We start from the raw sequence: 23,204 nt of genomic DNA, 5'->3' as shown, positions 1-23,204 counted from the left end.
CAGGCTGGGGCTGATCACACTGGGTAGGTCTCCACAAAAGTTGTACTGGTGGACCCGGTCTGTCAGTCTGGCTTGTCCGCGGGGCAGCCCCACAGCGTTCCCGGGGCGGAGGGGCGCTGCTGTAGCCATGGTGCAGCGGGGCACGACCTGCCAGGCGGGCTCCAGGGCACCGCTCGGAGCGCCGAGGGTAGCATTCGACTCCTCGGCCCAGCCTCAGCCGCCCTGCCCCGGCACTGCGCCCGCGCCCTCGCCTTCGCCCTCGCCCTCCTCCTCTTCTCCCCCCTCCCATAGAGGCCAGAGTTCACACTTCGAGACTCTTGCACAATAGCCAATCAACAGCCCCCCCCGCGCAGCTTCCACCAACCCCCGGCCAATAGGAAGCCCCGAAGCCAATCAGGAGCAGCGACGGGCTACGCACTGGTGATTTGGCAGGACGGGCAATCAACGGGTGGCTTCGTATCCGGTCGCCCGCCCCGCCCATTCCCCGTTGCCCTGGAACCCGTTGTAAATATCCCGAGACGGGCGGCGGCCCCTTTAAGCGCAGCGCAGCCCGGGCCCGCCAACGGCCTGGGGCGGGGGGGGGGGTCGGCTTGGGAGGGGATGCGGCGCGGAGCCGGCGGCACTAGGTACCGGGCGGGGGCTGGGCAGAGCCTCGTAGTGACCCGGCTTCATTGCAAGGGGCGGGGGTGGGATCGGGGAGGGGGGTCGGCGAATGGGGTGTGGGGGATGGGAAGGACTGGGAGTGGGGTGGAGGGAGTTAGGACGGGATGGGGCGGGAGGGGAGCGGGGACGAGGTTTGAGGAGGGGGGCTGGGAGTGGGGAGGAGGGGTAAGGGGGCTTGAGGGAGGAGGAAGGGGGCTGGGGCTGGGAGTGAGGGAGGGGCTGGGGGGTCAGGGCTGCTGATTTTCCATCAGCACCGTCACTAGCTGGGATAAGAGCCACTTCCTTGTGTTTCACGTCTGTCTGTCCCTTGCTGTGCCCAGAACTCTTCAGGCCTAGGTCGGCATTTACTGGGCATCAGCTATTTCCAGAGGGTCTCCTCACTAGTTTTTGTGTCTGGCATTAGTCTTGCAGAGTGTTACTGTGAAAACAAAATACCCCAAAGCCTGTGATCCTCAACTCTGGGTCCACATTTTAAGAATTCTGTCATCAGTGTTGTGGTCCAAATATTATCTTTTTATCGCTTTTTATAATGTGGAACAACATAATGCTTAAACCCATTTCATTGTTTTGGGTGGTGGGGAAGGGTGTTTTTGTGTGCAATACCCAAAAAGGCTATTGAGCAATTCCCAGAGCGATAGCTATTCCTGTTCACATAATTGACAAGGGGATACACATTTGTCAAACATGTTTGACATGAGACTGTGGGAATCCTGAATTATCTTGCCCTTTCTGGGGGGTTTTCTATGTGAAATCTAAAAGCTGAACCACTAAAATATTCTCAGTTTCTTTTTTTTTTTTTAACTGTTGTAGAAAAATGCATTATGAATGATGGCCCCTGATTGCTAAAATGAACGCCAAGAGCTCAGGTTCTGAACATGAGGATAAAAAAGATTTGGAAAGGAGCCAACAGTTTTACCTATAACTACTACTAAGTTCTTCCCTGTCAAAATGAACATTCTTTGAGAAAAATCTGAACAACTGTGATTTGAAAAATGGGAGAAAGAAGAAGGAGCTTGGATTCTGACCATGACAGAACATCCGATGGTGATAAAAATAGCAACTCCTACTATTCAGATGAAGATAATGCATCTCATGCCTCTGACCAATCACTTTCACTAAGCTCTCAGTCTACAAGCCATGGGAAAAAAGATCACAAAACACAGACACTGAGCAGCCTTGTGCATTACCAAGGTAAGTAGATCACAAAACGTGGCACCCCGAAACAGTCTACAAGTGTCAGCAGTATTTTAAACTTTGAGGGAAGAAAATATAAATTATTTTATGTTTAAGTGGTCTGTAACTTTTATTTTGATAACTCAAATTAACCTTTGTCTATAAAATTCTGCTAAACTTAATTTTAGAATTATTTATTTTTTCTGACATGAAATAAAAAGACAAGTGAATTCTGTTCTGGTCCCATCCTCTAATTGCAATAGAACTTCAGATCTGCTTATGTTCCCAAGGTTGTCATTGGATTTCTTGAAGCAAACCCTTGTTATACAGTGTATATATAGTACTTAAATCCAGGGAAGAATATTTATAATTTCTTGGACAAAATGCCCCAAAGATCTTTGTTATGGATATATGTTTTACTAGACTTTCCATTGTAGTTATATGCAGTGTGTTCTTTCTCAAAAGAAATATTTATATTTCCATCCTTGGAGCTTCAAAAATAAAGTGTTTTTAAATTATTATTCTCCAAAGTTTAAAATTCATTCCACTCCCATCTCCCTTACCAACACACCCCCACCCCAATTCCCTGGTAAACTGCTTTGCTGACTGGGATTGTGGAGGTAATGGAACTTACTCCCCACCCAGCAAGAAGTGAGAAGAGGATAACTCTGCAGCTCCTAAGGTGGATAATGTCTGAACAGCCTCTATGCTGAGTTTTGGCTGCTTATACTGAGCTTTTGCACACAACTTCCAGTTTAAGTTACACTATATCCTGTCTTTCTAAAAGATAGACTCTATCTCAGCCAGAAGTTATGAGTCTCACAGTTTCTCTGACCCTTCTGGTCTGCTCAAGGAGTGCCCTCAAGTCTCAGGACTCTAGCCTTCACGTCTCTTTTGGCAGAGATGTGAATCCCTCTCCCTTCTGACTGGGGTTTTAGGCTGCAGCCCCTGTACTTCACTGTGATTATTCCAGCAGGCCTGATTGGAATCCAGCACCTGTGCTTTGCTTTCTCTCAAAGGGGCTATGGACAGTGTATGCAAGTGGTTGCAAGTAATGAAACAACTCTTCCAAAGCAAAGTACTTTTATTTAAGGACAAAAGCAATGCAGAGAGAAAACAAAAAATGAAAGGTCTAAACACATACTTAAGCCTGCCTCAGTCATGTGCAGACCCTTGTAGGTTCCAGTCTCTCCAACCTTTCAGCAAGGTTTGCACAAAGGTTCATGTCTTTTGACTGGATCAAAATGAGGGTCTCCAATCCATTTACTCTTAGTCTTTATACCCTACACTGTCTTTTGTTTTCTCAATTCTCCCTAGCTGTGGTGGTACTTTCAAGTTGTTTACTTGTCCCAGGATTTTTAGTTCCTTTTGCAGATCATTTTTTATAAGGGTGAGATAACATTCATAAAGTCAATATAATAGTCCCCAAATATATGCATATGGTACAATATCTGCACAGGTTTCAGAGGAACAGCCGTGTTAGTCTGTATTCGCAAAAAGAAAAGGAGTACTTGTGGCACCTTAGAGACTAACCAATTTATTTGAGCATGAGCTTTCGTGAGCTACAGCTCACTTCATCAGATGTTTCCACGGTAAACATCTGATGAAGTGAGCTGTAGCTCACGAAAGCTCATGCTCAAATAAATTGGTTAGTCTCTAAGGTGCCACAAGTACTCCTTTTCTTTTTGCGAATATCTGCACAATATCTTGCTCGCTGCAAGAATCACTCTGTGAAATTCTGTGGCCTTCATTGTGCATGAGGTCCAATTAGATCATAATGAGGCCTCAAATCAATGAACTGCCCATGGATCATGGCCTCAAACCCTCTTTCTTTGTTGGCCTATTTGCAGTGACATGGTGCTCAATTCAGCTCTGCTAAGGAGTGTCAAGTTCCCTTGCCTGTTTGTATGTTAGCTTCACATGTAGGTCTCTGGGAAACAAAATCACCATGGTTTTGTTGCAATATGCTGTGGAGGAAAGAGGATGGTTGTTGAGGTTTTGTGGCAAAAACTGAATGTATCTGTTGACATGAACGAGTACATGCCATTTCTGAAAGACATTTGACAGGATCACCACATCAACCTTTCGTTCTCAGATTCATACAGATGGTCAAAAGTGCAAAACCATATGTGAGACTTTGGAGTGCTTGATAAGGATTGGAAAATAAAATCTATATTGGTAGATTTAAATAGGTGGAAGCAAGGGGTTTGCCCTGTGGTATAATTATTACCTAATCCTTTCATAGCTGAATGAATGTGCCAAATGCTCTCTAGATAAAAGGAAAACTAAGTATTGTATATGATCAAGCTGTGGAAAACTGAGTATCAGAAATATTGGATGTGTGTGTGTGTGAAATGCTTAGGAGAAAACTAAGAAAAGATTGAAAAGCTGCTGTTTTGCCACTGAATGCTGTCTGTAGAATAGAGGAGATACAGTAAGTGCCAAAAGGAAAATAGAGGAGATAGTGCTTGCTTCCTCTTAGCTAATACCTGATTTGTGTATTGTAGTGTGTTTCTGCTGTACACCAGTTTCATGATTCAGAAGCTGCAATGGCAGGCATAGGATGGCATCCAATATGTTGCTTCTAAAGGCTATTCTGCATTAGTTCAGTAATAACTGCATATGTTCAGTTCTCTAAATGACAGTTTTTCAATGGGTTATTTGCCTTCTGCCTTATGATTTGAGCAATGTAAAAAGACCAAAGCTAAGCTTATATATATGTGTGTGTGTGTATAAATACAATTAGTATATTTTTATATATTAAAATTATATATACCTACACTAATCCCAAATCACTTTAAAAATTATTCTTATGTTGTATATATGAAACACACATACAAATAATATTTTAAATTAATTGGGATTAATATCTATTAATACTAAAATGAAGATGCTCCTTGGAAAATAACATGTTTTTATAAAGGGGGGAGGGATAGCTCAGTGGTTTGAGCATTGGCCTGCTAAACCCAGGGTTGTGAGTTCAATCCTTGAGGGGGCCACTTAGAGATCTGGGGCAAAAATTGGAGATAGCTCCTGCTTTGAGCAGGGGGTTGGACTAGATGACCTCCTGAGGTCCCTTCCAACCCTGATATTCTATGTGACGAAACTAAAATTTATCAGAGAAGAACAAATTTTCATAGGGTTTAGAACTTTGTTTCTAACTGCAATGGACCCATAGTTGTCATAGTCTTTATAGCAAGTACAGTAGCAGGTTTCCAGAAATACTATATATGTACTTTTGAATGTATCTAATAAAATTGCAGCATGCTTGCTACAAAGCTAGCTGAAGCTCTATGATTACCATTTTAAATGTGTACAGAGATACAGTATTTCTATTTAAAACACTTATAATGAAATCTGAAATTAGTGAACAAAAATATAACTACTACAGATGATTACTTTATAATTTCACTCTGATGGTTGCAAGCAGCATAATTGGTTTCAAAGTCAGAGTAAGAAGAAAATCAAAGTATATAGCAGCTTTGTAGTGTATCGTAAACATAAATCTCTATCTTGTAGCTATGAAAATGAGAATAAACATTTTTGTGTTTGATTTTTCTAAAGAAAACCACCATGATATAGGTATTTAAAAAAATCTCTCAGGAGAAAAGGGCTTTATTTCAAGGAAGATGCCTGCTTATATAGAAGAAAATAGCAATGGGCCTTGCCTAGTTCCTTACAGTAAAATCTGCCTTTTTTTTTTTAAAGCCACTAAAAAACCAGTTTCCAAATATGCACCAGCCAAAAGAGGGAGAAGGTGGGGTTTTCGCTCCCAGAGCCTCAATAGCGATTCTCCTACAAAAGATATAGATCTTGTGACAAAAAGGGTTCTTTCTGCCAGGCTGCTAAAAATCAATGAGCTTCGGAATGAACTAACTGAACTCCACATCAAACTAGATGAGCTGCAGAAAGAAAACAGGGCACTGAAGAGGCTTCAGTACAGGCAGGAGAAAGCCTTGAATAAGTTTGAAGATACAGAAAATGAAATCTCTCAGCTCCTCGCGCAACATAACAATGAGATTAGAATATTAAGGGAGCGCTTACGAAAATCTCAAGAGAGAGAACGCACAACTGAGAGAAGACTGAAAGATTCAGAGGATGAACTGTACAGGACAAAAAATTCTTTGCAAAAATTGAAAAAGCTTTCTGAAGATAAGCACTTAGCTGAACGAGATGAACTGGCAAAGAAGCTAGCCTCAGCAGAGAACAGACTGGATGAGAGTGAGAAAAGAATTAAGGTGAGATAACTTTCCTGACTTCCCCCACCCACACTTTTTTTTAATTTAACAATTTAATTTAACAAATCAAGTAGGAATGCTTCTTTCCAGTATGAGTGTCCTACGTTAATTTGTATTATCCATTTTTACAGCAGTAGGGTGAATGGAAAATGGTTTCTACTGCAAATAAGTAACACCATGTAAATTGTTTGTACATGACTGCACAATCATTTTACAATGTGTGCAGTATACTGTATGTATGTGTTTATTAATAATGTTGGTTACTGGTATGTTTTATCTTATGTGCTTATATTATAGAGTTGGCATTTTTAAACTAGATGCTAATCAATTTAGCAATAACTTCCAGATAGGCATGCAGCTAATTTAATTTTTCATAATCTAGTTTATGCTGCTTGACTAGGTAGTATGTATAAGAGGAAGAGCCTCAGGGATTTTAGAGGATATTATGCTGAAGTTCTACAAAATACATTATATTTTTTAAAACAAATTCTCTTAAAAACTAATATAACTCTGCATCCATGCAATGTTTGGTTATTCTGTATAGCTGGCTGCTGCGTCAGCCTCAAAGAATTATCATAATTTTATTCAAAGTTATCTCATGTTATAGATATATGGACAGTAGGTATTTATTTTGGGAATTTTGTGCATAATGTTTGCATTCTAGTCAGCAAAACTATATATCCATGGGAAAGAAAAAAAGCCTTTTTAAGTCAAAACTATTTTTATATTGGTCCTGTAACATTATAAGAGTAACTTAACTGTCTAGCAGTTATGTGTGGTGTTTGTTTTTGTCTGGTATTTATACTCATATTTGACATGTTAAGATGGCGTTAAGATTGAGTCCCTATGTAGGAAATTTAAGGTAAAAAAAATTACAGAGATGGTATAATTATTTAAAAAAAAAATTCCAAGCATTATAAACCTTCTGATGGAAGATTGAAAAAACTGGGTTTGTTTAGTCTGGAGAGGAGAAGACTGAGGGGGGACATGATAACAGTTTTCAAGTACAGAAAAGGTTTTTACAAGGAGAAGGGAGAAGAGTAGTTCTCATTAACCTCTGAGAATAGGACAAGAAGCAACAGGCTTAACTTGCAGCAAGGGAGATTTAGGTTGGACATTAGGAAAAACCTGTCAGGATAGTTAGGCAATTCATTCCAGTGCGTAGGGAGGTTGTGGAATCTCCATCATTGGAGGTTTTTAAGAGCAGGTTAGACAAACACCTGTCAGGGATAGTCTACTAATACTTAGTCCTGCCTTGAGTGCAAGGGACTGGACAAGATGACCTCTCGAGGTCTCTGCCAGTCCTACGATTCTATGGTTTAAGGCATTTTAGCACTTGTGATCCCCGGTGAGATAAAAGTGATTTTTTTCTTTAAAGGCACTCTGGATATTTTTCTGCTTCCTCACAGTGCCATTATATGCTGTTCACGTTAAACAGCTATCACAAGGATAGGATCCACCAAAATTAAACCTCCACAAAAAATGGTTAAAGGAAGGTTGAGAAATCATTGTGAGGATGTCTTCTCCTCCTTATTCTTATCCCAGTTTTTCATGGGGATTTTTTTTTATTTCTAATATGCCAGTTTGAGAGCCCTATTTTGGGTCACATGGCCTCTGTGTCCAATAGCATACAGAATCCGGGAGGTATTGTGAATGCCCAGTGCCTCCTCAGAGTTATCTCCCTGTATGTGGGTGAGGTGAGGTTGGGCACCAACCGATTAACTTCTGGATTTGATCAAGTTGCTGTGGACACAAAGCCAAATGGCCTCTGTACCATACTAGAGGCAGAGTCAGGTTGACCCTCAAATAGTATTTTTATATATTTTGTTTGTTTATTTTTAAAAATTGCTGTTTTTTAAACATTCTATCATCATATGAACTGCAGGATTTGGCGAAAAACCTTGAGCTGAATAACAGCAGTTTCCATCGACAGTTGCAATCTGAGAAAAAAAAGGTACATGAGGCCCAAGAAGAAAATAAAGCTCTCCAAGAAGAGCTTCAACAACTAAATCAAAAGCTAAAGGTAAAAATCATGTACTGTAATATTAAACTCCAGCCACTTTAAGGCATTTTTAGCTGTGGGAGTACTTTATTATTGAAATATTTCAAGTTTACTTAAATCATTCCTTGCAAAATTAACTTCATTTTTCTGCATATGGGTTCACTCTCTGTTTTTTAAATTTAATCTTCTAAACTCTGATTCTGGAATACCTGTATGAAAGGGAATGTGTTAATGTCAGTCATCATTATTTATTATTTGCATTAGGTAGGAAAAGGATAGATTGAGTAATTGCACATGCATACTGGCAATTGGCATGCATTTTTACTTTATCTGCACACGCAATTACTTGCTCGTTTTAGGCATACAGGTTCTAAAATTAGGCTATAAGAACCATTGTTTTAAAAATCATAATGCACAGTATTATTTAGTACTAACTTAGTCAGTACTTCCTGAAAGAGAAGCTGTCAGTTCAGATTTGGACCAAAATATAGATTGTGTAAAAAGGTTTCACGAAACCTACGGTTGATAGAAATGTTTCCATGACTTTTAGTTCCACTGGAAGAAGTTGTTTTTAAACAGCTAAACACCTTGGGGGATATAAAAGTGAAACTGATTTAAGTAATGTTAACTGCCCAATCTGAGAGAAATTAAAAGTATCTGGCATTTGCTGTGAAAAGTAAATAGGGTTTTTAAAACTTTAATTTTCAGTAATCAAAGTGTTAACAGTAAAGTTAAATAAACTGCTAGTTTCAAATAAATGGGTCTTAAGTTGACAGTGTTCCTTTAAAGAAGACTACGATAAGTTGAAAAATACATTCATGATCAGAAGAATCCCAGCACTATTTATTAACGAACATTCAGTATTCCTGGTTAGGCAACATTCATTTCTATGTTCTTTTTAGTAAGAGCCATGTGAGAGGAATATATCCCAGTATTTGTATATGGCTCAAGGCAAAAAAATGGCATTTTTCTCACAACAGGATCAATTTTAATCTCTGCATTGCTCCAAAGATATTCTTTATGGCTCCAATTCAACAAGATATTTAAGCACTGAAGTCAAAGGGACTACTCATATACTTACTTACATAAGGATGTACTAACTACCTTGTGGAAACAGGGCCTATATCCCCAAAGCTGACCATCATAAAAATTATGGTACTTGCATTTTCCATGTTCTCAGCTGTGTTCTCTTTCTGAACAATACACCCAGGGCCAATTCTGACAGTGCTGCCAAAGCTGTAGTATAGCGGATCTTGCTTGTCAGAGTTACTGCCCAGTCCACTAGCTGGTAGTAATGCTAATATGATTTTTTTTTATACCTAGTATAATACAGAAAATTAACATGGTACACACATGCATCTGTAATTTAGATTTCTAAAATTTTAAGCACCTTTGTATGAAAATTTTGACCTTCAGTTTTATCTTAGTTCAAAGATACAATACTAAATGTTAGAGACTATTTTGGCAATCAGCTGATTTTTTGAGAGGGGAGGAAACCATGTACATCGAAATGTGATTTAAAGAATTAAGAATTTGAACGTTCTCTTTAAACATTGTGCTGAATAATCAAGGAACTTATTCAATGAAGAATGAACAAAATATATATAATTTTCCTTTAAACTACACAGTTACTTAGCCTTGCCACAATTTATTTCAATGGCTGTTAAATATAAGTTGATGTAACTTTATTAATTTAACTTTGCTGTCTCTACCTCATTCATTATCAGGAAAAAGAGAGAGAACTTGATGCAAAAAATATATATGCTAACCGTATGTTGAAGCCATCGCCTAAAAAAGACACAGATGTTACACAAAGGAAAAAAGGTAATTTAAAAAGAGGATATAAACAGAAAAGCTACCACCAAATAGACTCTATTGTTTTTCAGTGTTCAAGCCATTAAGTGTTTGTTTCATTTTGACCCTTCCAGGTCCTGTCCCAGGCTGTGGAATTCTTCACTCTCTGTAAAACACAGCAGTCAAAACAAAAATTACAATGCATGTCATTAGTTATTTGACTGTCCCCTAATAATAGTACAATGAAGCCACCATACCCCCTACAAAACCACTAGGGCTGTACGCTCTCAATTCAGCAATGTACATTATCCCAGATGTTCATGGGAGGAAAAAAGAGCTTTGTTTAGAAATAGTTTGCTATTAAATCACATCTAGTAATCAAGCAGGTAGCTTGATTATAATTAGACGCACTGGAAATATGCTGTCATTCCACATAACTGTGTGGATTTAGGGGTTTCTCTGAATTTTTGCTAACTTCAGTTAATAGAGCAGAATTTAAGTATGCATTGAAAAAAGAAGTACAGTCCATCTGACTGAAGATAATTTTTCAAATGCAAACCAGTGTACTGATATCTTCCTGAACCTGCAGGCAGACTGAAACCTTGTTTTACTTGTATATATAGGGCCAGATCCACTCTCACTGAATTAGTAAGATTACTCACCGGGAGTAAGGCAAACAGTGTTTTCTGTAAAAAGAAAAGGAGTACTTGTGGCACCTTAAAGACTAACCAATTTATTTGAGCATAAGCTTTCGTGAGCTACAGCTCACTTCATCTGTAGCATTTTAAGAAGGTTTTGATGTCAATACTTTAAACCATTTCATGGGTGATCCCTTTAATGGAAATATCCTGTTATTATGCATCATCCAGTATACTTAGATTAATTTGAAAGGCCATTCCACCGAGACATGGTTGCAAGTCTCAAAAATGCAAGCAATAGACTATCCTATAATATTAAACTTGGTCTTTTTGTTTCTCTAGAAGGAGCATCTGTGAGGAAAGGAAAATAGACAAAATCTAGACCATTGGCAGATTGTGGGGAAAAGGTATCCAAGGGGGATTTTTTTAAAGACCCATTCAGTAGATTTAAATAACATATTATTTGGGGATTCTTAGAAATATCTTCAGAATTTTCCAAACACTTCCCCAGAATCTCGGGAAAGCTCCTTAGAATTTGGCAATATTTCCCACAGGTTCCCATTGGCCCTAATTATGAGGTACTTTGACTTTAAGATACTTTCAGAAACATGTAACACTTTGTTTTGTGTGGATTTATTTTTTGTCCTTTCAAATAATTGTTTTTGCTTCAAAATTTCATCAAAATGGACATAGAATTTTCTTTTCTTTTTTTCTTAAATAGAGATCAGCCACACTAAAAAAAAAACCAACAACCTGCTGATCTTCACTAGATCAGGATGCTTTTATGTATTGTTCTAAGTTATAGGAATACTATTAGCTCCTAGGTATAAATTCATGAGATGCAAAGATGACCATTTAAAAAAAAATGGGTCTTCTCTAAGGTGCCACAAGTGCTCCTTTATGAAAAAAATTAAAATGTGACTTGCTTTGTTTTTGTATATATTCATTACAGCCACTAGCCAGAATACTAAAAAAGGAATCCAGACTACAAAAGGAGTACAGACTAGTGGGTACTTCTCACCAATACAATTTCCTCCACCACCGGAGTTTGTTTCTGTTTATGTAACAGATCAGAAAGAAGATGAGATACTTCTCAGAATGGTGAGTTATTTTATAGTTCCAAATAATCCAGCTAAGAAGCTACATTTCCTAAGGTCTAATTTATATTTTAGGAAAGACATCCTCATATCTTAGGAAAATGATTAGGCGCTCAGACCAAATTACAGTTTTACATGACCCTGTTTGAATCCTGTTGACTATCATTAACTTGCTCTGCTTCTTTTAATTACCTTTTATCATTTCACTGTAATCCCTACTGACTTGACATTTTGGTTTTTCTCCTTTTCTATTTCTAGTCTAGATATTTGAGTAGTCTCTTGTTCTCAGTATTTTTGCTGAGCCTTAATTATGGTTTACTTTTTACTTCCAGCCTTTTTCCACAATCATGGATTTTAGTGCTTTGTCCCATTGCACTAGTGTCCAAATCCTGCTCCCATATGTAAAGCATGAAATATATTTCTGTTAATTTTGTCCCAATGTTTCTTGCTGTTAACATCTTCATTATAAAATAGTATCTCACTGATTTTTAATACTTTTGAGCCATAAGGCCAAAATTAAAGTGAAGTGTAAGGTGATTAGCTCACCTCCGTAGATCTACTTGCATTCACTGTACAAATGTTTAAAGGGTATGAGAATTGTAACTTATGCACTGAGGAGCTGCAAGAAGGTCTACGTTTAGTAAGGTAGAGACTACCAAGTCTGCTGTAAATTCCGTAGCTGTAGAATCATGGAATACATCGGACTTTGCTTAAAAGTGAAATATCCACAAGGATCTCCTGTTCCTTTCCCTCCCCACATTTGTAATATTTTCTTTCCAATTGTGGGAAAACTAAGCTTAAAGAAAAGTGTAACTTTTAGCTTAGGAAGCATTGAGATTCATGGTCATTCTGATCTCTGCCAGAAGGAAATTCCATATTTGGAAAGCCTTGTTTCCTCATTCACAGGTTTTTATCCTTGTAGTTGACCATTCTGTTAATTCAGAAGAAAGTAGTGATTCAGGAAGTCATGATGTCAGAGAGAGAAGTGGTTCCCTAAAGTTGCTTGGATCAATTTCAAGGAGGAGTTTTGATTACCAGGACTGAAATCTTGAATATGTCTCTCTGTGCAGCTGGGAATCAATTCAGCAGGTAGAGCATTAGGGTGGTGCTCTTGGTAGGCCTGTGTTGCTGTTTTCTGCAGCAGCTGAAGCTTTTTCAGGGTTGGCAGTTTGATTCCTAGATCTTCAGTTCTAAAATCTTCTCCGTTATCTATAAACTTGGGTGCATGAGTCCTTTAAAATGTAGTAGATTTGGATGATCTGCCTTGGCTAGGGGTCGGCAACCTTTGGCACACAGCCCATCAGGATAATCCGTTAGCAGGCTGTGAGACATTTTGTTTACGTTGACCGTCCGTAGGCACAGCCCCTGCAGCTCCCAGTGGCCGTGGTTTGCCATTCCCGGCCGTAGTTTGCCATTCCCGGTTTGCCATTCCCAATGGACCAGGACTTCATTGTGCAAGGTGCTATACAAACACAGAACAAATAAATTTTAGTATGAAGCATTGCAGGATGCAGTTTTTATTAAAGACGCCATACAAAATCAAGTTGATGGTTTGCAAGTACTTAAGACCATGTTAGGTCTGATAACCGTTTTAGGGCCATTTCCCCAGCTGAGGTAAACTGGAGTGGCTTCATTGAAGTCTTTAATATCATTCCGATTTGGAAGACTTGATGTTTAACAATAAACAAAAAAAGCTCTTGCAGAAATTTTTTATCACACTTTCTTTTATCAATTTACGTCAGGAACAGGAAATTCAGAAAAAAGAATGGAAAGAACAAGCAGAGCATCTAAGGCAAGAACAGAACAGGGAGATGGAGGAGAAATTGAAACATGACCAAGAACTGCAGGCTTTAGAGGAGAAAGCCCAGAAACTATGTGACGGTAAGAAAACTGTGGCTATTGCCAAGCTGGAAAATCTAGACAAAACAAAATACCAATCAAATGAGGCTTATAACGCTTCTCTTGAAAACAACAAATTGATTCTGGAAAGGGAAAACCACTAAAAAGGATAAATGATTTAATGTGAACAAGGTCAAAACAGAAAATTTGAAGGGATACAAAGTAACCTCCTTCCTGTGCCCTGCTGTTGCTGCCCCAAGACAAGCCAAATACCAACTGTGGAGAACCACAGCTGAAAAAAATATCCATGAAAAAAAGTCAGTGGACAGTTTGCACTGACTGAGAATCTGCCCCCTGGTTTCTTGGGGTAAAATAGTCCTAATATTAACACTCTCATCTATCGTACTATAAAAATAAGATTTTTTTTCCCAGCATTCCTCACTGAAATTCAGCTGCCTACTTCTTCATAGTGGAGATGCTATGCCATATATAGATGAAAAATATCAAGTGTTGCAGTTTGTTTTCATAAGCTTGGTATAAAGTACAGTACAAGTACAAATTGTTGTCAGTGCTGTCACCACCAAGGTCCATGTCCCAACTCTTCAGAGAACATTCCTGATCGGGAGGATCCATTCTGTACACGTGTGTCAGGTTGTTCTTGTTCAAATCTGAACCTACCTTAAAACTTTATATTCAGACAAGAAAATTCTTTTTTGGATCGGTAAATATTCAGAAAACCGCCCTTGTGTGTGCATGCAACTTTGTGTGTACAATTGCACTCTCAACAAATTTGCGGATGATACTAAACTGGGAGGAGTGGTAGATACGCTGGAGGGCAGGGATAGGATACAGAGGGACCTAGACAAATTGGAGGATTGGGCCAAAAGAAATCTGATGAGGTTCAGTAAGGATAAGTGCAGGGTCCTGCACTTAGGACGGAAGAACCCAATGCACAGCTACAGACTAGGGACCGAATGGCTAGGCAGCAGTTCTGCGGAAAAGGACCTAGGGGTGACAGTGGACGAGAAGCTGGATATGAGTCAACAGTGTGCCCTTGTTGCCAAGAAGGCCAATGGCATTTTGGGATGTATAAGTAGGGGCATAGCGAGCAGATCGAGGGACGTGATCGTCCCCCTCTATTCGACATTGGTGAGGCCTCATCTGGAGTACTGTGTCCAGTTTTGGGCCCCACACTACAAGAAGGATGTGGAGAAATTGGAGAGAGTCCAGCGAAGGGCAACAAAAATGATTAGGGGTCTGGAACACATGACTTATGAGGAGAGGCTGAGGGAACTGGGATTGTTTAGTCTGCAGAAGAGAAGAATGAGGGCGGATTTGATAGCTGCTTTCAACTACCTGAGAGGTGGTTCCAGAGAGGATGGATCTAGACTATTCTCAGTGGTAGAAGAGGACAGGACAAGGAGTAATGGTCTCAAGTTGCAGTGGGGGAGGTTTAGGTTGGATATTAGGAAAAACTTTTTCACTAGGAGGGTGGTGAAACACTGGAATGCGTTACCTAGGGAGGTGGTAGAATCTCCTTCCTTAGAAGTTTTTAAGGTCAGGCTTGACAAAGCCCTGGCTGGGATGATTTAATTGGGGATTGGTCCTGCTTTGAGCAGGGGGTTGGACTAGATGACCTCCTGAGGTCCCTTCCAACCCTGGTATTCTATGATTCTATGAATCATTTGGCCACAAACTCTTGAATCCATTGTGCATGCAATTCATATGTGGAAGGACCTGGTTTTTGCCCCCTTACACCTCATGTAGCCATTTGTACCTGTGAAAAGTGGTGTGTCCTGTTTTTGCAAATAATCTTTTATATTCACTTGATGGTGCACAGAAAGCTTGTGCAGAGGTATTTTCAACACACACTATGGCCTGCAGACACACAAGTGAGGAAGAGGTAATATTTTAAATTGCTGCCTACCGTAGAAAAACAAACCATTGAAAATTATTACTCACTTTGTATTTTGTTGTCCCGTTGACTTTGCAGTAGCAGTTCACAAAATAAGTATATTCCAAAGTTGTCTTGAAGTCAGTGATGTTGACAGAGAACTATAAAGCACTCTGTCAGTCAGAGTTATTAAAATCAATGATGTTATATTCATCTCTGTTCAAATACGGGCAAGGATAAAATCAGTAGAATATGAAACTACTAAAAGAGATGAATAATGCAACTACACTACAAAATGGTAGTGTTGTTTTAAGTTAGGATAAAAGATTTGGCCTGTGCCTAATTGTAAATAGGTTTATGAAAAATGACTTCTTTAAAAAACAAACCAGTACTAGTTGCAAGAATTTTAAAAGTTCTGTTTTTATATATGATTTTAAAAAAATAAAAATTGCTTTAAATATTAGAAAATGTCAAATAACTTTTAAAAAAAATTCCATGCAGAGTGGAAAAAAGAAGAATTTGACAGAAGAAAAAAAGAAAATAACTTTTTATGGGCTAAAGAAGAAGAAGCAAGAATTGAGTCAGAAATATATGAAACTGAAAATGAGACACCCAACACTGAAAAACTAGAAGAAGACCGACAAAAAAAAGAGTTGTTGCTGGCTAAAATGTATAAAATTGACAGAGAAACTCAAAACACTATTAGTATGAAACTTGCTTCGCAAGCACACCTCATAGATACAGCATCAAAATCTGACTCCCTAGAGAAAAATGAGAAAACTTACCAGTTCTTAGAGACCACAGAGAAATTGTTTAATGGATTTCCAGTATATGACAGCCATGATGTTACTACAAAAGCAGAAGGACAAAAGCGGCAAAATTTTAGAACTACAGATTCAAGTAATGATTTGACGTTTGGTAGTTACGTACCTTCCTTTGGGAAAGGATCCGGGAGGCCAAGCTGGCTTAATCAAAAAAGTATTGTCTTAGAAGAAAATACTAAAGAAAATACAGATTTCAATACTAAGAAAGAGAAAAAGTCTAATTTAATGGAGCAACTTTTTGGAAGTAGTGCCAGCACCATCCTTCCATCTAAAAGCAGTGACTCAAGTCCTTTGGAAGCGGACTATGATTCCGGCAGTGCTCTTCCTCCGGGCAAAAGCAATAAAGTTAAAGATGATGATGATTTTTTTTTCAGTGAAGGAAGAAATTTTAACTCAAATAGGCACCGTTTACAGCACACAACAAGCAGGCCAGCAGTTAAGGCTGTTAATTCTTTTGAAGATGAAATTGAAGAAGTAATCCTGTGATGACCACCTCTTATATAACTTGTGTGTGTAAATGCTATCCAAATATTTTAATACAGTATTTATTATATAAAAATTTGAAAAGTTTCAGATATTAAAAAACCTTATGAAGGGATGATTTCAATCGATAAATATATGTATAGAGGAAATATATACTGCACATTCAGATAGACCAGTCTGGCCTACTCTAACCAGTCTGGTTCCTTGTGCAGTAGATTTTTTTTAATGTGTCTTTCCAAATACAGTCCATGAAGATAAAGAGTTGCGGTGATTATTTTTTACATACCACAGCCAACAATCTTGAGGGACTCCCATATAATGTAACTGGGTTTGGGTATTTGCTCACTTCTTCATTCAGGAGGTGATACTATTTCTACCTTACTCATGTTCCAGTCTACTCTCTGTATGTGCATTTGCCACTATCAAATCTGTGCAACTGCCAGGGAAAATTGGTGGTATTCCAAAAGGCCACTACTAATGCTTTTCCATGGATTTGGATGGGAGGGAAAGTAGTTGGGGAACACTTATACCTGCTTGTCTAGAGCCAAACATGACCTGCATCACTTTTCTCACTAGTCTCTGCCTGTGGCAGTGGAAAGGTCCCATGATACTTTCCACACTCTTGTCTCCTGCCAGGCTGTGCAGTGCCATTATTCCACTGGGTTGTTCAAACACTTCAAAATAGATTCAGTTCAGTTAATGCAGTGGTCCTATATATAGCTGCTGGGTTTTGTTTGCTTGTTTGCTTTCCCCAATTGGACTAAAAATAATAGAGATAATGAAGGGAAGCGGGATAATTCAGCCTACAGTTTGGAAGGCCATGAGTCATAGCCCCATCAACCTTTTTGTTGTAAGCTAGCTTTGCAGTGGCATATCTAAATACTGTTCTGGGAAAACCTATGCCATAGCCATATTTCTCCTAATTGAAGTGGGTTTGGACTCCCCGCTGAAAATAAAACATATGAACTGCTGAGAATTTAAATAATGAGTTAGGAGAAACTTAATAAATACAGTATATTTTAAAATAATTTCCAGAAATATTGCAAAATCTGACTATCTCCAAGTCATACAAACATTTTTTTAAAATTGAGATGAGAACAGTGTGCATTGTTAAATATGACCTACCCAAATATTTGTGTGAGATGGCAGAAAGTTATTGAAACCTCAGATTCTATAAATCCATGTTATCAGTTGACAGATTTCAGAATCTGAAAAGTTGCTCTGATATATTGGGACAAATGTGCTGTAAATGAGATCCTAAATGCTTTAAATATAGAAGATTCTTATAATTTGGAATTGTTGCTCGTTCTCCCTTTACAGAAACATGTTGCCTACTGCCTATTAGAGAACTGATGCTGCAGAAACCCATAGACGTTCTCAGTTAGTTAGCCCATTGCCTCTCCCTCTCTCCTTCCTAATTAAATCATTCCAGTTGGGTTTACAATGTGATTTAGCCCTGTTTTGTATGTACTAGTACAGTGTTTACTTGTTTTATCTTCCAGGCCAGACCCCTGCTGTTGATCTAGTTTCCATGTAAAAAAGAATTAATAATTGGAAGGAAATCATTTCTTGAAAATTATAAATGGTCAAAACTGCTAATGGGGGCACCTTGTGAGTTTGTATACCTGGCTTTGTGTTTTTTCTTAAGTTTTTTTCAACTCTAGTAGTGGACTCCATAGTGTGATGCATAAAGCATAGTACTGTACTGTTCACACGTAGCTTTATTTAATGTAAAATGCATAGAAATATAAGCACAGGAGTTGGCTAATGGTGCAGTGTGCTGTTATGTGAGAGCCTGCATTCGGGAGCAACCACTGGACTCCCACGCCAGCCAGCTGACATAGGAAAATGGTGTGGAATATGGTGCTTTATCTGAAGGTAGCTAGTAGTGTGTTACCCTTGTTTTGGAGTACCTCCCTTTGGCTATTGACATCTGCTCTCTGTGATGCATTCAGAGTGCCTCCTTGTGATGTTAGGGGAAGGCACATGTAATTTCATCTTTATGAAAAGGAATATGTTGTGCAGGGAACGACAGGTGGTCACTTAGAATAAAGGAATAGGTGAAAAGACAATGTAAAAGGCACTCATGCTATAGTGAGTCACTGAAGACTCTACATAGAAAACAAGTATCTCAGGATCAGCAGTTTTTTCCACATCTTAACAGAATTTCTTGTCATTCAAGAAGTTGTTTGGTTCCAGATATATCAGGCTAGAATAGATCTCTAATTGTGTCTGACTTGTGCTCAGCATAGCTGATGAGAGAGGGAGGCAAAGGTGGCTTTAAGCCACCTTTATGCTTCTCTCATCCTCTTGGAAGCCAGGGACTAGTCTGGCTGCAGAGCTACTCTAAATTTAGCTAGTTTTGTAAGAGCCCCAAGGGACTGTTGCGTTGCCTGGAGATCAGAGGAGCACAGGTCATCCTGTCTCCCTGAACCATGCTCCTGGTACACCCCCTTTCCAAGGTGAGCCAGGAGGGTGTGTCGGAGAGTCAGCTATGCTGTCTCAGCACCAAGCCAGCATTCTTCATGCTAGTGAAACTTTGACCTTCCCATTTAGAATAACTTCACACCCCTTTTTCAATACTGCAGCAACAGAAAGTGCTGTAACATGGGCCAGAATCTGGCCTGTCATCTCCAGCTGTGCATACATAAGGCTGTTGATTTATAATCTTCAATTCCAGCTGCCATACATAATTTTGAAGAGAACAGCATTTCTTCATGAATGTCTCTAACCAAACATTTACAAAAGGTCATGACAGATTATGAGCACATCTGCCAGTGTCTTGTGGCACACTCAGAGGGCTGAGAGAGAGGGCCAGGCTCAGATGCCTGGATCCTCCTACCATGAAAAAGCAGCTTTTAACATTTTTAGTGCAAGAATAAATAATTAGTATGTGTTCATTTAATGCAAAGCAAAGAGAATTTTATAATTGAGATGTTAAATTAACATGCCATAGAGATAATCATTTTTAATGTTTATAAAGAGATGCTGTAGTACTGTTCGCATATGTATTAATTTCCAGTTATATTTATTATGTAACATCAGTTGCTTTTGTAACTTCCGATTCGTTTTCTGTATAAAAATTCCAATCATAACAATGTTGATTTTAAACAAAATGATTTTTATTAAAGCATTTGAGTAAAGTTTTTGTATGGCGATCGTCTTTAGCAAGCCAGTTTTCTTGACTTGTGATTTTCATGAATCCTTATGCTGATTTTCTTTGTAGCAAAATTACTGGTCATGCTTATTTACTGCATAATGTGTGTGTTTTTCAAATCTAAAGCACACACTTTACCGAATGAAATACAAAGCTAAGTAACATATACCTGAAAACAAACTAAAGGTCAAAACTTACATTGAAATCCAGGGAAAGATTCCCATTATTTCAGTGAGTTTTGGATCAGGACCTATATGAACAATTCTCCGTGTAGGGTAGCTTTTCTGAAAACAGAATCTGGTACTGAATTATGAAATCACTATTTTTTTTAATTTCCCATTCAGAAAGTAAAATACAGAGGTAGACCATGCTTGATTTCCTTCTCACTAACCAACTACCTTAGGGCCCAAATCTGCTCCATTGACTTTAATGGTGCAGGATCAGAATGTCAGGAAAATTCTAACTGGCTGATAGAGGTAGTCAGTTTCTCTCCTGAATAACATTGTATTGTGGTGTGTGAATTGGAATTTTGTCAGGTCTTATGAGAGTTGGTTCTTCTCAGTAGTTGAATAGGAGTTGCAAGAAATGGCATTAGAGAGTGAACAGAAGTATCTCTTACCTCTAGGTGAGTACTGACAGTATCTGCATGCTGTTAGAAGGCACTGTGCTGCAGATGTTTGTTTACAACTAAGACCTAAAACAATGATGTAACCGCTGTGATCATTAAAGAGCATATGGAACTTTTTGCTAATCCTTGGTCAATTCTAAATCTGTAATTATATGCTGCTGAACTGAATTTTCCTGTCATTTCAGTGGGACATCTGTGGTTCCTTTTCATGTTGGCGATCACTTCTTAAGATTGTGAACCTTTCGTAGACATTCCCCTCTCTATTCTGATACAAAACTGGTGCTTAATTACATGAAAAAGTATTTTACATCGGTTTTAAGAAGATAATACTGTACCCAGTACACTAAGGTGAGTCACTTAATAACATTTCCCTTCCTCTTGCCCACTTTGTATCTACAGTTCTTCCTCTTTCCATGCTACACCTTCCAATTTTAGTGTTACCTGCAAACAAATTGGAGTACAGTTGAAAGATCGGAAGCAGCCACTCAGGTGCAGAGAGGGCTTTTATTTTTAATTGACCAAAATGTCTCTGGAAACCCTAAAAGGTGACTTGGCGACCACCAAGCAAGAAGTGTCATTTTTTGAAGACTATCAGATGATCTACTACAGTAACAGAAACAGCTCTGCAGGGTCCGTAGAAGGGCTTTATGGAACATAATATTGTGTACCAGTGGTTCTTATTCTCATCTTCCCTTCATGGCTCATCTGCTGCGTAATGTTGCTGTGCTCTCCTAAGCAGAAACTGGGTGTTACTTTGGAGATGGCTGCATTTCACTGGTGGTGAAGTGATTGCTCTGCATATCATTTAAAGTTTGTAAAGCATTTTGATATATTTTGGGATAAAAAGCACTATATCAACGTAAGTTGTTAATAGGGCAGGGGATAGCCTTTGTTTAAATAGACAAAAAATAATATGGAGATAAACACACAATGTAAATGATTGTGGACATATTGGAGAGAGTCCAGCGGAGGGCAGCGAAAAGATCAGGGGGCTGGGGCACATAACTTACAAGGAGAGGCTGAGGGAACTGGGCTTGTTTAGTCTGCAGAAGAGAAGAGGGAGGGAGGATTTGATAGCAGTCTTCAACTACCTGAAGGGGAATTCCAAAGAGGATGGTACTTGGCTGTTATGAGTGGTGGCAGATGACAGAACAAGGAGCAATGGTCTCAAGTTGCAGTGGGGGAGGTTTAGGTTGGATATTAGGAAATACTGTTTCATTAGGAGGATGGTGAAGCACTGGAATGGGTTACCTAGGGAGGTGGTGGAATCTCCATCCTTAGAGGTTTTTAAGTCCCAGCTTGACAAAGCCCTGGCTGGGATTTAGTTGGTGTTGGTCCTGCTTTGAGCAGGGGGTTGGACTAGATGACCTCCTGAGGTCTCTTCCAACCCTAATCTTCTATGATTCTTCTATAATTTCAGATAGGTCTTTGGTGGTACCTGTGTTTCAGTGTGTGACTTGGGTCGTCCTGTGTTTAAAAAAATAATAAATTTTAAAAATTACTATCACATATTCTGCAGCAAAGTTCCAAAACGGAGAGCTGGCAATATGGAACCACAGAATTTTGCACAGTACAATTGTGCTGTCTATTTTTAGAACAGGAGGTTTTGTTGCCAGAACTATCTGACCTTTGCTTTGTGCTGTTCCGACCTGTTCGTGTCCTGAGATGACGGCTCTGACCATAAGAAGTGTCTTGATGATGTTATTCATTTATAAAATTCCCCTTTGTTAGCTCAAATTTAACTCGGGTCTCATGTTTCAAATTATCTTCTTGATTAACTGCTAAGTTTTGATGACTGCACAAGTAGAACAATCACATGAGTTTACATTGTCAGCTGGGACTTTCCCTGGCTGTTGGGAAGTTGCTAGGGGATACTCTTAAAGTTACAATTCACTTGATTAACTGTGAACCAGTTTGCATAAGAAATGCTTTTATATATTGTTTTGTACCAACAGAGCTCAGCTATTTACATTCAGAGCAAGCTACAAGTTAACTTCAATCTAGTTTTGCCCATTTTTGGTATGCTATTCAACTTGCATATATAGCAGCAAACTTTGCAAATATAGCAGCAAAAATTACGGTAACTTATCTGATGAGCACTAGTCCTTGTTTGCAATAGGAAGAAGCTGTTCCCAGTTCTCCACTGTAGCCAAGCTGTGCTTGGATATAGTGGAAAGGAGCAGCTGCAGAGAAGTGGTTGAGTTTCTCTGAACCTTGGCTGCCTACCCCCAGGATTCACTAGAGCAGGAGGGAGACTACGCCAACTTCTGCCACTGGCCTAAGGTTTGTGAAGATGCAGTAGAACTCTGCTTCACTATACCTATGTTCTGCCCCTTGAAGACCACTGACATACTGGCTCCATCCCCTTATGCCGGCCGAGTTTTCTGCCAGTTAATTTCCCCTGCACAAGGCCATTTTGGGCTACTTGCTCAGCAGAAAGTGCCCTTAATGGAGTGGGGAATCCAGTCCTCTCTTTGGGTCATCTTCTGCTTCATATTCCTCCTTAAAATTAACTTTATCCATAAAACCCCTCCTATGTTTATTTCCTCACCATGAAGCTCTCTATACCCTCCCCCTCCCAGTTTTGCTGTGCTGTGCTTCTTCTCATCCATGTTATATTGTAAGGCTTTGGGGGGAATTTATAATGTGCTCTTCTGTGTTCTGCAAATATCATAAAAACTGGTGGCACTATGTTTGCTTAATAATCAGCCTCATAATTTTACACAAGGACATATAACAGTTGCTGTTCTTCATTAGAGACCAGCTAATTGTTA

The 23,204-nt window shown here is 39.1% G+C and overlaps 1 protein-coding gene across 3 annotated transcripts; it reads left to right on the top strand.

Annotated features, from left to right (window-relative positions):
• The first annotated feature begins 434 nt into the window (after positions 1-434).
• LCA5 (lebercilin LCA5) lies at positions 435-19,781 on the top strand. 3 transcript variants are annotated; one of them, XM_073336516.1, is made up of 8 exons: positions 435-504; positions 1,474-1,854; positions 5,545-6,074; positions 7,960-8,097; positions 9,804-9,900; positions 11,461-11,609; positions 13,348-13,486; positions 15,840-19,781. In XM_073336516.1, exons 2-8 carry the CDS (start codon positions 1,656-1,658, stop codon positions 16,646-16,648), a joined length of 2,061 nt encoding a protein of 686 aa, XP_073192617.1. In that variant the 5' UTR covers positions 435-504; positions 1,474-1,655; the 3' UTR covers positions 16,649-19,781. The 3 variants fall into 3 exon arrangements, with proteins under 3 accessions (XP_073192617.1, XP_073192616.1, XP_073192618.1); XM_073336515.1 differs by lacking the exon at positions 435-504 and adding an exon at positions 514-626; XM_073336517.1 differs by lacking the exon at positions 435-504 and adding an exon at positions 954-999.
• The last annotated feature ends 3,423 nt before the right edge of the window (positions 19,782-23,204 follow it).

This window comes from Lepidochelys kempii, chromosome 3 (genome assembly GCF_965140265.1).
Source record: "Lepidochelys kempii isolate rLepKem1 chromosome 3, rLepKem1.hap2, whole genome shotgun sequence".
In the NCBI taxonomy this organism is placed as follows: domain Eukaryota; kingdom Metazoa; phylum Chordata; order Testudines; family Cheloniidae; genus Lepidochelys; species Lepidochelys kempii.
The sequence above is the reverse complement of the archived record's forward strand: the minus strand, read 5'-3'. Positions and strand labels throughout refer to the sequence as shown.